At 41.8% G+C, this 13,047-nt stretch overlaps 2 protein-coding genes across 4 annotated transcripts; both read left to right on the plus strand.

The window, feature by feature from the left end:
* The first annotated feature begins 1,129 nt into the window (after nucleotides 1-1,129).
* Nucleotides 1,130-9,831, plus strand: nubpl (nucleotide binding protein-like). 2 transcript variants are annotated; one of them, XM_035168152.2, is made up of 12 exons: nucleotides 1,130-1,223; nucleotides 4,885-5,086; nucleotides 6,075-6,216; nucleotides 6,515-6,549; nucleotides 7,453-7,543; nucleotides 7,691-7,730; nucleotides 7,848-7,938; nucleotides 8,466-8,559; nucleotides 8,892-8,986; nucleotides 9,079-9,199; nucleotides 9,308-9,390; nucleotides 9,560-9,831. In XM_035168152.2, exons 2-12 carry the CDS (start codon nucleotides 4,958-4,960, stop codon nucleotides 9,620-9,622), a joined length of 984 nt encoding a protein of 327 aa, XP_035024043.2. In that variant the 5' UTR covers nucleotides 1,130-1,223; nucleotides 4,885-4,957; the 3' UTR covers nucleotides 9,623-9,831. The 2 variants fall into 2 exon arrangements, with proteins under 2 accessions (XP_035024043.2, XP_035024044.2); XM_035168153.2 differs by having other exon boundaries at nucleotides 1,133-1,223; nucleotides 8,892-8,977.
* Nucleotides 9,832-10,278: 447 nt separating this feature from the next.
* dtd2 (D-aminoacyl-tRNA deacylase 2) lies at nucleotides 10,279-12,710 on the plus strand. Of its 2 annotated transcripts, none has more exons than XM_047341549.1 (4): nucleotides 10,279-10,534; nucleotides 10,653-10,784; nucleotides 11,004-11,073; nucleotides 11,159-12,710. In XM_047341549.1, exons 2-4 carry the CDS (start codon nucleotides 10,671-10,673, stop codon nucleotides 11,470-11,472), a joined length of 498 nt encoding a protein of 165 aa, XP_047197505.1. In that variant the 5' UTR covers nucleotides 10,279-10,534; nucleotides 10,653-10,670; the 3' UTR covers nucleotides 11,473-12,710. The 2 variants fall into 2 exon arrangements, with proteins under 2 accessions (XP_047197505.1, XP_047197504.1); XM_047341548.1 differs by having other exon boundaries at nucleotides 10,281-10,593.
* The last annotated feature ends 337 nt before the right edge of the window (nucleotides 12,711-13,047 follow it).

Here is a 13,047-nt window from a genome sequence, read left to right on the forward strand (position 1 = left end):
CGGTCAGTGTGTGGAGCGTCGGCAGGTTGTAGTTTGACTCTTCTCTCCTGTAGCTGGACTCACTCAGGACGTTTGGTCTGGTTTGGTTTAGTTTGGTTCAGTTTGGTTTGGAAGGTGAATGTGATCGTCTGGTTTTCAGCCTGCGTCTCTTCAGGGAGGAACAGATGTTTCCTGGTTTCTCAGGTGAGTCAGGAGAGGGTGGAGCTTGAGATGCTGGATGATGAAACCTGTAAAACCTGAAACAAAGTACAAGCAGCTCTGCTGCCAGTAACAACTATGCACCCCCTTATGGACTGCACTCTAACACTTTAACTCTTAACTGTGCCTGATTCATCTGCCTGTGAAATATCAACGGTGCATGTGCAATACATTCACTGTACATATTCTCACACTGCACATATCTTTACTGTCTTTACACTGTATACATTAGTTTAATTACATTCATATATTTCTATATTTCTATATTCCTCACAACTTAAGTATTACATGTTTCTTATTACCTGCTGATGTCTTTTTGACTCTCGCTGCTGTAATACTACAAATTGTCACAACTTCAGTCAGCTCATAGCATTTTCATTTTCTGTTATCTGGTTTTTCATGTACTAATTCTCATGTCGTTTCAGAATTCAGCCACTCCCCCCTGCTCTGCATCACCCCTTCCCACGGATCCCATTACCTGCCCCACCCCCAGACTCACCTGCTTTCCATCAGTCATCAGTCACCCAGTATATATAAAAGGCCCATTTCCTCTGTTCTTTGCCAGATCGTCTAGTGTGTTTTCTCCTAGCTTTCCAGCGTTATCCCGCGTTTCACTGCTCTGCCTGATCTCCGCTCTGACCTGCCTTCTGGACCCTGGATTCCCTTTTTGCCTTCCCTTTGTGACCACTCACATGCACTGGACATGCACGTCCCCCATCTGTCAACAGTTGGTTCTGCAGATTGGAAGTTTATTAAAATTCAAGTGTCCATTTTCTTCTTCATGATTCAAGGACCCTGGTGTTTCCTTCACTTCTGTTTGAGTTACAATGCAGAAGATGTGTTATCCCATCACCGCAGAGAGGGGGCGCTGCAGCAGTCAACTGGAGTCTCGGCGAAGAAGAAGCAGCGGAAATGAGGCAGTTGTGTTTTGAAAGAGGGAAATTTAAAACTCGATGGTGTAAAACAGAAATGAATGAAACCATCGAGAGCCAGAGGAACATGAGCTGAACGGAGCCGAACTTAAAGTAAGTTCATGGACGTTTTCTCACTTACACTTGTTTGAATCCGATTTATAATTATAGTTAGCTAAGTTGAAGGATATAGAGTTCTTGACAGTGTCTCTTCAGGGAGGAACAGATGCTTCCTGGTTTCTCTGGTGTGTCAGGACACGATTGTAAAAAGTAATTCAAGCCTTGGATTTGATAACTGGTCAAAAGTCATTTGGCAGCAACAAGCTCACACAGACAAGAGACTTGGTTGTAAAATAGCTGCTTGAATATGATTGTGATCTGCTGAGTGTTCAAAGTTCAGACGTCTTTCTGCAAAAGTAAAGATAAGTTATGATAAAATATTAACTTCGTCGAGAAGATGTTTGCGTCAGATCCTATAGACAAAGGTCAGGTGATGCAGAGGAGAGCCATCAATGACCTTTTGACCACACTTCCTGTCTAGCATGCTAACGCTAGCACGCTCGCAATCTTTTTTTAAGGTTGTTGTAATTAAAAAGGACAATAATACATTGAAACTAAGATATTACAATCATAATCGTAATTTTAATCCTTATTCATGGAGAAAATACTACATTTGTGGGTGTCTCTCCCAGCTTGCCGGTGATTCGCAAGGCATTCTGGGTCCCCCTTGCTCTGAAGTGTGGTTCTGAAAAATCTTCGTTTCGAGGGCTAGACAGCCGTAACACTTGGCCAAACCCCTCCGGCCCAACGGTTATTGGGACAGCCCACCCCCACCCCTACTCGTGATCGCCCAAGACGACGGGCTAAGGGCTAGGGCCAGGGGGTGAAATGGGATCGGGCCTTAGAGTCACAGAGGGGTGGCCGTCCTGCACTCTGGGAAAAACTCCAACTTAACGCTGCTCAGCAGGTGTTTTGATAACTAATGTAATTGGGAGCTAGGCTTTTCAGTTAATATTGTGATTTCCACCTTGCCTGGGTGGTTTTCAAAATAAAATCAGATAGGTGCAAAAACATTGTCTTTATTTTTCAATATAGTTTTATAAAGGTCCAATGAAATCTTATGCCATCTGTGTTTTGAAATTAGATTTTGTTGCTGGAGTCTGGTCCTCCTCCTCTACTCCTGCTCTCCTCCTTCTCTCCTCACCCCTCCTTCATTTCCTGAGCTGAAATAGAATTGACTTCCTGATCCAAGGTTAAATGAGTTTGATGTCAATTATCTGGAGAGAGAGAGAGAGAGAGAGAGAGAGAGAGAGAGAACTGACTCAACATCATGGAGTGAGAGTGTTTTGTGTCAGTGATTTCCTCTCAGTGTGTTTTACGTCTGCAAATAAAATCTGAGACGTGTCTGACAGTTTGTTAAATAAAGATGCCAAAACTTCCTGATCGCCCCCTGGTGGCTGGCTGCAGTGTAGGTCATAAAAACCTCCTACTCCTTGTTTGCAGATGGGACATGGACCAAACTTCATCAAAGAAAACTTTAAATAAATGTTTGTCGAAGGTGGCTTCTGTCATGTCAGGTAGTTCATATCATACTTATTTTACGATATCAAAATTTAAATGGTTCATAGCAGATTTTGAGATTTGCTTTGGTTCAATGTCCTGTTGTAGAAATCAGCCTCTTTTCACGGTCTTGACATTTGTCTGCCGATATTCAGTCTTTGCTTCACTCTTCACTTCACTCGTCTCTCTCTCTGAATCGTTTCCTGCGTCTCTGACGGCCACTGAACGCCAAAGCAGAATATTCCTCGCGTCCCCTGATTTACGATCTCCACATCAAACGCACCTTTTCGGATTGAGGCCAAATAGCTCGGTTTGGACTTCACAGCACTTGTTGCCAAAACCACAATGTTGCTTCGCAGACTTCAGATGTTGACATTTGTGATGGTGAGGTTTCCGTCTGACGTCCACGTCTTGCACGTCGACCGTGGTTTGTTTGCACATGTGAGACGCTGCACCACCTCCTGTGTCAGCTCCTCTGCAGCCGTACAGACTCCACATCTTCCTACAGTTCCTCTTGTGTAACACTGGAATAAAATAAACTCTGACTCTGCAGCTTTTTGTCCTAATTCTGATCTCAGAAAGTGATTGTGGTGGAAAACTGAACTGAAAACAATTGTGTGTTTGTTCCAAGTGCAAGTGGGCTCTGAGTCATCTGGGATATTTTCTCTTATCTCTGTGTGTGTGTGTGTGCATGTGTATGTGTGTGTCCTTGGCCGAGGCAAACTGCCAGTCACAACACCAGCCAGGAATCAAGAGTGTGGGCGGGACACACCTTACCCTAACCCTAACCATCCAAACTAAATGCCTAACCTAATTCTAACCCTAAAACCAAGTCTTAACCCCCAAAGTCCATTAAAGGGGGGTCAAAAAGTGAGGACCGGCCAAAATGTCCTCACTTTCCCAAAATGTCCTCACCCTGTGGGTTGTTGGCTCAAACTGGTCCTCACAAAGATAGCTGTACAAGAGCACACACACAGTTTAAAACACAAAAAAGACTAACAGAGAGAATTTCCCAGATGAGGCGAGTTGTTGTCCGTTCATTCCTGTCACCTGTCCAGAGAAACCCCTCCTGTGTGTGTGTGTGTGTGTGTGTGTGTGTGTGTGTGTGTGTGTGTGTGTGTGTGTGTGTGTGTGTGTGTGTGTGTGTGTGTGTGTGTGTGTGTGTGTGTGTGTGTGTGTGTGTGTGTGTGTGTGTGTAGCTACACACTGAGACATTTTGACGAGTGTGTGAAGAAAAGGTTCGAGCTGCGAACCAAAGTCTCCGTCTGGTCACATCAGCGACTCCTCCTCTTCCTGGAAACAGTCATGTGACTCCGTCCAAATCAAAACAAACAACAGATTTATATCTGTTATAACAGATATTCACTCGGACTGTGATGATGTCGAGCTGCCAACACGTATTTTTGTCAGTCGAGCACATTAAACTGCGTCTTTTTCATCCTCTACTTTAGTCACATGGTTCTTAATTTCATTTTTACAGTGTTATTTCATAGTATGAATCAGTTACCAGTCAAACCATCAAGATACATTTTAATATTATACTTGCTCAGCATGCAGGTCATGTTATCATCAGTCATCATCAGTTGCAATTCGACTCAGCTTTTCATGAGTCGAAGTTTTTCATTTGATATATAGTCGAGTGCAAAAGTAATATTACATGGAAATACTCATGTAGAGTACCTTGTTATTTTCAACCACCGCTCATCAGCAGTGAAGAGGTCACATGAAAGTGTCAATATGTTTGTGTGTGTGTGTGTGTTTGATATTTACTGGTTTATTGTATGTTTTGAACCATCATTTGACTCTCCAGTATGTGACCAGCACTCTCTGCTGTCGAATCATCAAACTGCATGGAGCTGAAAATCCTCCAGTCTGTTTATATTGAACACAATATAATGTACATTATATATATATATAACTATAGCTGAGCTATATATGGTATGTTTGCAAAATAATACTATTTTTGTCAGAGAAAAACAGAGAAAATTATTCCATGAATGTTCTCACAAACTTTATTTCTGACATGAACCTGGTCAACGTGACAACGATCCACAAGCCAACATGAGAGAAATATATATATATATTAATATGTATTATTTAATTGTATATTATTATTATTATTATTATTATTATTATTATTATTATTATTATTATTATTATATTGTTACTTGTTACTGATCCGTCACATTTTCTTTTTCCTATTTAAAAAATAAAGATGATTTTACGTAATTGACGCAAACTTGACGCTGCAGTGTTCTGTGAATCAGAGGAGGAGCCTCCAAACAAACATGGCGCCCTTCACGTACAGCAGACTTTCTCATTTACTGAGAACATCCGTCAACAAAGCTGCAGCTTCACGAACAGCGACAGAAATAAAACGCGGACCTGCGTGTTGTTTGCACTTCACACGCTGTCAGGTAACGTGACGTCTGCTCCCTGAGCACAACACAGCCAATGCTAGCTAACAACACAGCCAATGCTAGCTAACAACACAGCCAATGCTAGCTAACAACACAGCCAATGCTAGCTAACAACACAGCCAATGCTAGCTAACAACACAGCCAATGCTAGCTAACAACACAGCCAATGCTAGCTAACAACACAGCCAATGCTAGCTAACAACACAGCCAATGCTAGCTAACAACACAGCCAATGCTAGCTAACAACACAGCCAATGCTAGCTAACAACACAGTCAATGCTAGCTAACAACACAGCCAATGCTAGCTAACAACTCAGCCAATGCTAGCTTACAACACAGCCAATGATAGCTAACAACACAGCCAATGATAGCTAACAACACAGCCAATGCTAGCTAACAACACAGCCAATGCTAGCTAACAACACAGCCAATGCTAGCTTACAACACAGCCAATGATAGCTAACAACACAGCCAATGCTAGCTAAGAACACAGCCAATGATAGCTAACAACACAGCCAATGCTAGCTAAGAACACAGCTAATGCCAACTAACAACACAGTCAAAGCCAGCTAACAACACAGTCAATGCTAGCTAACAACACAGCCAATGCTAGCTAACAACACAGCTAATGCCAACTAACAACACAGTCAAAGCTAGCTTACAACACAGTCAATGCTAGCTAACAACACAGCCAATGCTAGCTAACAACACAGCCAATGCTAGCTTACAACACAGCCAATGCTAGCTTACAACACAGTCAATGCTAGCTAACAACACAGCCAATGCTAGCTAACAACTCAGCCAATGCTAGCTAACAACACAGTCAGTTAGCACCATTGACTGCTAGCTAACAACACAGTCAATGGTAGCTAACAACACAGTCAGTTAGCACCATTGACTGCTAGCTAACAACACAGTCAATCCTAGCTCCCCTTGTGTTCCCAGTCTTGTTTTGGTTGTGTAGGTGATTGTTGTTGTGTTGCAGAGGTCAGCGGACAGTAACTTACAGGAGAGACAGAAGCAGCAGATGGCCAGAGGTCTCCCCAAACAGAAGCCAATCACAGGAGTCAAACAGGTCATCGTTGTGGCTTCGGGGAAAGGTGGCGTGGGCAAGTCCACCACAGCAGGTACAGCAGGAATCTCTCAAACTTTCTTCTTCTACAGGAAATAACAGCCAGAGCTTTAAAACACATGAGTGTACGTGCAATATTTGAGAATGAAACCCTCTCATTTAGATTTTCTTTTGTACTTTTTCAAATGTATGGAATTGCAGCACTAGAGCTCAGTGATCAGTGCATCTAGAGAAAATAAACAGGAAAAACAATCTTTTGAATTAGAACATTATTATTGAACCACATTTTAACCAGGCTGCTTTGTTCAGTTTCCGGTCCGAGGTGTTTAACGTCTGTTTTTTTGTCTCTGCAGTGAATCTGGCACTTGGATTAATGGCCAACGATGCTGTAAGAACTCCTCTCTCTTATCTTGCATTTATTTTTCTTTGGTAATTTGTTAAATTGGGAACCTTTCTGTATGAGCCACGTAACCTTGTCAGCGACCAAATGGTAGAAACAACAAAACCTAGCATATAAAACCTTCTAATACACGAGGTGTGAAAGTAGGAGCCTTCGAACACAAAGACAGTTCAGTGTTTTTACATCAGGTGAGCACACATAAGTGATGAGCAATAAAACAACACAATGAAAAGGATTATAAGTCAATTTAGATGAAAAAAATAAAAAATTCAAAGGTAGTGACCCAGTAAAAGGTTTTGTTTTCTTGAAAGGCTCAATTATCACCAAATAACATCAGAAACATTTAAGCAGCGAAGAAAATGCACCGTAAGAAAATAACCATGAAATCTCAGAGAACAACCTTGTTAATTGAATTATAAACAGGTTGTAAAGACAGTACTTCTCTACGACTAGATTAGTCAGCTCGTCGTCTGAGGCCATCCACACGAAAACGTTTTAGTTTAATTTGCATCCCTGTCACCATGGTTACGCCTGCTGCTAGTTGTCGAGCGCTGAAAACATTGACGTTTGGAAAAGGCTGCTGCCCCAGTTTCAGAAATGAAATCCCTGCTCTTACTTTTCACCACCGCTGTTCTTTGACAATTTGGAAGGGTCACGTGATTTGCGTTTTCAGATGTGTTGGTGTGGACGAGGATTATTTGTGGTTTGGAGCTAAAACGTTTTTGTGGACGGAGATGGAAAATGTAGGAGTGTGGATGTTGCTGCTCAGTCGCTCACTTCCTGTCTGTCATCACCAATAAGGACGTCTGTCAGCAGGAAGTGCACGTCTCTGCCTTCCTTCTGAGTTTTGAGATTCGTTGATAATAACAGATTCTTCTCTCTCTCTTTAAGACAAAGTCAGTCGGTCTGTTGGACGCTGACGTCTACGGTCCGTCGATTCCCAAACTGATGAACCTGAAGGGAAACCCAGAGCTCACTGACAGTACGACATATACTTTATCCTCCTTTCTCCATCTTTGCTACACAAACATCACCTGGTGCTCAGTCATGAATGTGATGATAGTTTAGTGCAGTTAAACATCTTAGAAGTTGTTGTTAAATGTGATAAACATGACTTTCTTTCTTCCAGACAATCTGATGATCCCACTCACCAACTATGGGATTCCTTGGTGAGTCTTTCCACCCAAAATACTAGATTCACTCTTCCTAGTCTTGTTCCGATTGATCTTTCCACTGCTGTGACCTCCGACCTCACCCCCTGCTCTCTTTTACATCTCTTATCTCAGCATGTCGATGGGTTTCCTGGTGGAGGATGTGGCTCCGATCGTGTGGAGGGGGCTGATGGTGATGTCAGCGATAGAGAAAATGCTCAGACAGGTTGGATTCTGTGTCATTGTCTGATTTCAAGAAAGCGACGGCTGAAGTCACATCAGCAGAGACTCAGACCCTGTTCAGACCTGCTGTTAACATCAGTCCTGACTGATCCGCTTACCAGTTCAGGTCTGAACGCACCCGAATGTGTCCTGAGATCCGGTCACTCAGACCACATTCTGTTCACTGTGTGAACGCAAACGTCTTGGGCCACATATGAAAGATTGTCCTCTCAGCTGATGTCTCTGACCTGCTGCCGACACACAGACACACAAACAAACACAATGATGATCGGATACATCTGTAAACTCATTATATAAAAATAACATAATTTGGTGATCACGAACACAAATGTCGTACGTGATTATTTGCAGATAGATCAGGAAGTGAGGTCTGATCACAGGACGTGTTTTAACAGCAGATGTGAACTTAAGGCTGTCCACTTGTGTTCGGATCGCTCAGGACCGATGTTGATACCAGGTCTGAACGGGGCCAAAGTGTGTGTTCATGTGTGTGTTTGCTGGTATTTGTAGGTGGACTGGGGGTCGTTGGACTATCTGGTCATCGACATGCCTCCTGGGACAGGAGACGTCCAACTGTCAATCACCCAGAACATCCCGATAGCAGGTCAGACACAATAACAACACACACTGCAACTCTATATATTGCCACATTTAAACGATAGACTCAATTCCATTAAACCCTAAAGCTGTGTCTAAACCTTCAAACAGTGCTTTACCTCTGAGGACAGGTGAGAAGTCTTCTTTCTCCAGGACGTCCCCACTTTAGTTCAGGAACATCTCGAGGGAATATCTGCAAATTTGACTTTTTATCTTAAGTTTGGACTTCCCTTGTCTCAAATTGACCACTACAAGCGTTTGTTTTAATGTAGAATTAAATGACATTGTGCAGAAGTTCTCAGTTTGAAGTCTCATTTGTTTGTTTGTATTGTTGTGCAGGTGCTGTAATCGTGTCGACGCCGCAGGACATCGCTCTGCTGGACGCTCGCAGAGGAGCCGAGATGTTCAAGAAAGTTAATGTGCCGGTAATCTGTGTGTGTTAATGTAAACAGTTCTTTTTATTTACCGATGGCATGAAGTTACAGGAAGTTGAGAATGTTTTGTGGTTTGTGATTTGGTCCTGCAGGTTCTCGGTCTGGTTCAGAACATGAGCGTCTTCCAGTGTCCGAACTGTAACCACCAGACTCACATCTTCGGCTCTGACGGGGCCCGACAGCTCGCAATCACTCTGGGGGTCGAGTTATTGGGTAAGAGGATCACCAGCGTGAACTATTATTTTTCAGTAACATTTCTTTCAGGCATCTTTGGTGGGTTTGGTGCTTTAACGTCTGATTTTTATCTCCGTCTGCCTCCAGGTGACGTTCCCCTTCACCTCAACATCAGAGAGATGTCGGACAGAGGGCAACCAGTGGTCATCTCCTCCCCAGACAGCTCCGAGGTTTCTATTTTATTCTATACTGTAATGAAGATTAACGAAAACGTGATTACTATCTTACTGTGTGTGTGTGTGTGTGTGTGTGTGTGTGTGTGTGTGTGTGTGTGTGTGTGTGTGTGTGTGTGTGTGTGTGTGTGTGTGTGTGTGTGTGTGTGTGTGTTACACTCTCCAGGCGGAGGCGTACAGGAAGGTGGCGTCCGCTGTCGTCCAGAGAATTAAGGAGGTCAACACTTGATTGACAGCTGCGCCACAGTCAGCTGGTTAACTGACAGGATGTAAACTGTGAACATACATGTTAGAGGCCGCATGACGCACAATAACCATGTAGACGCACACATACGCACAAGATGTTAAATCTAAAGCAACAGTTTATTACAGTTTAACTGAAGAAATATGATTCATGTAATTATGTGATGATATTTAATAAAACTACAGTGAACCAAAGTCTGTCTGTTGGTTTTCTAAATATTTTAAAGTATTATATACTGTATATAATTATGATGTACAGGAGTAACTGTCTGATATATTTAAACTTCATTACTCAAAGTTCCAGTGGAGGCAAAACAAATGACAATGAAATGGAAAAAAATAAACAAACGCCTGTTTCACACTTCATATTGTTGTAGATTTACTTCATCATGACAAACTTTTTGATTCAAAGATTTGAATTAATAACTTAATATTGAGGAACTAGCTCAGTGCTCATGTGTTTGTAATGTTGTTATTTAGTCCTTTGTGATGCTCCACTTTTTAAATAATATTTTCAGAATTACAAAAACTTCAAATGGATGTTACCAAATTCTATTTTAGTATTTTTAAATATATATATTTTTTTACTGTAAGGAGATGTTCTGCTCCTCACCAGGTGGTGGCGGTAGTGCGGTAATTCATTGTTTGCAACTGCCAAGAAAAGAAGAAAGTGACGTCAATGCGGAAGTGGCTGCATGTTTTCCTTTTTCATTCAGTGGATTATTTCTGTTCATCGAGACGATTGAGGTCGTAATGTTCAGGTTAACAGTGAGTTTAGGTTACCAGTCTGTTAGTTAAGGTTATTTCTAAAGTCCTGTTAGTTGACCTGGTTAGTTAAGGTTAACAGTGTGTTAGTTAAGGTGAAGTTAAAGCCTGTTAGTTGACCTGGTTAGTTAAGGTTAACAGTGTGTTAGTTAAGGTGAAGTTAAAGCCTGTTAGTTGACCTGGTTAGTTAAGGTTAACAGTGTGTTAGTTAAGGTGAAGTTAAAGCCTGTTAGTTGACCTGGTTAGTTAAGGTTAACAGTGTGTTAGTAATGACAGAGAGGAGCAGTGCACCCCCGGCTGCTCGCACCATGCTGCAGCAGTGTCTTCAGGCCAGACTCCAGGTGACACCAGCAGAGGAACAGTCCCACGCTCAGTTTGTCCAGGTGAGAAATAAAAAAAATGAATTTAAAATATCCACGATATAAGTATCACTCTTAATATTTTCATATTCATATACAAACTGCGCTCTTATAATTTGATTTCCTGTTTTACAAAATCTGAACGTGAAAATAATACATCTCAAACTGAAAGACCAGGCTCATGAGTAAAGATGGAAAACGAAAACCCTCCGACTGACACGTGGTTTGTTGTCCCGCCCTCAGATCGACAGAGGAATGGTGATCTACATCTGTTTCTTCAAAGGAGCCACAGACGACATCTTGCCCAAGATGGGTCAGTGACCTCTCTGACCTTTGACCTCCATGTTTTCACTCCTCCCTCAAAGTTAGATATAAATATTGTCTCCTCCTCCGTCCAGTGTCCACTCTGTTGAACCTGCGGCTGTGCGAGTCCGACTCGGGGAAGATGGTGTCGGTGCTGGAGCTCCCCGGCAACCTGCTGATCGTCCCTCAGGCCACGCTGGGCGGCAAAGTCAAAGGCAGGGCCATGCAGTACCACAACAACATCGGCAAAGAGGAGGGGCTGCGGCTGTACGGCGCCTTTGTTTCTCTGTGTGAGAAGGAGCTGACGGCTGCTTCAGCTGAGGTGACGGTGAAACACGGGACGTATGGGAACAGACAAGTGCTGAAGCTGGACACCAATGGACCGTACACACATCTGATGGAGTTCTGAACTCTTGGAGTTAAAGTTGCACACTTAATGCCATAGTTGAAATTAGTTGTTAGTTAAAGGATCCTTCTGGTATTACCAAACATATTTCACGATATTTTCATTTTTTGAGATGCACGTGTAGAGATGGAGCTTTTTGATTATCCCCCTGTTAGAAGCCACCAGACTCCATGGACCGAAACTATAATTTTACAGAACACAGGAGTTGGTCTTCTTCTGCCTGGGTCATTTTCTGAGGTTCTTATGTGACTATGTGAAACTGATCAGTTCTGTGTCGGACTGTGACCGACTCCTCTTCACCCAACGTCAGGGATCATGTGTGTGAATGTGAGCAAAATCCCTACAGTAGAACAGCATCCAATGTGACAGCAGCAGAGTAACGTGCATGTAGCTGGAACCATGTGTGTTTACATACTTTGTTGTGTTGTGTATTTGGTGAAGCTCATTTTTTGGTTCTCTTGGCTCATGGATCACTGCGGCAGCCGACAATAATGATCCTGGAGACTGATTCAAAATATGTGTGTTGATGACATTAGTCCTCCGGACCTGCAGGGGGCGCTCTGCTCTGGTTCAGGAAACGGAAATGAACATTTTGAAAGATTTGGTTACTGCAGCTTTTACAACCTGCACTTTCTTTATTTGTCAAGTTATCAGCAAGTTTCCTGAATGCAACTTCTGGTTCATCATTTTCCTCCAAAGGCTAACATAATAAAAACATGTTTCAAAGGTTTTATTGCAAGATACAAATTCAACAGGCAACAATAACTAAAACTGAGCTAAAAACTAATTAGTGAAACAATTCAAAATTTATAAACTAAACTATAGGTGAGTGAATGGAATCTAATGTATCGTCTCTGTGGAAACTAACCCAGTGATACTGCTGACAAGGATTCATATTACAGGGCTTTTCCAGTTTTTATCAGGTTCATCAGAATCTAAATAAAACAATAGTACCTTTCAAAAATATACTGAGTATCTGGTTCTTAGCAATTTACATTTGTGTGAAAAAAAGTCTATGTTTAAAAAGGGCAGTTAACTGAGTACAACTGGGTAAAAGGGGCAACCACTGTTGGACAACATCTGCAACACTGGATATTTGAAGAATTCATATTTGATCCACTGTGTTTTTGGTCGATCACATTAAATGTAAACTTTTTACACACAATACACCTATTGACTGTAGTTTTGCTTTTTGTAAATAGGGTTTAAACATCTTTTAAATAAACATAAATGCACTTTAACTCTGGTTTAACTGTCTTAACGGTGCAATATTCATTCTCACTGTGCATTACATTGAATCATGTGCAATCCATTGACTGCACATATTCTCAAACTGCAGATTTGTCTTTTCTTTTACACTCTATTAGTTTTTTATTCCATTCTTATTTTACTATATTTCTTATATTTCCTTACACTTATTAATTATTATTATTACACTTGTTTTAACTTGCTGATACCTATTTTTGAATCTTGCTGCTGTAATATTGCAAATATAATAAAATAATACTAATAATAGACTTATCATCCTATTTTATTTTATTCACAGCTGTTATTTTGAAAAGTCCCGTACCGGAAGCT

The sequence above is a fragment of the Hippoglossus stenolepis genome, chromosome 10 (genome assembly GCF_022539355.2).
Source record: "Hippoglossus stenolepis isolate QCI-W04-F060 chromosome 10, HSTE1.2, whole genome shotgun sequence".
Lineage (NCBI taxonomy): Eukaryota > Metazoa > Chordata > Actinopteri > Pleuronectiformes > Pleuronectidae > Hippoglossus > Hippoglossus stenolepis.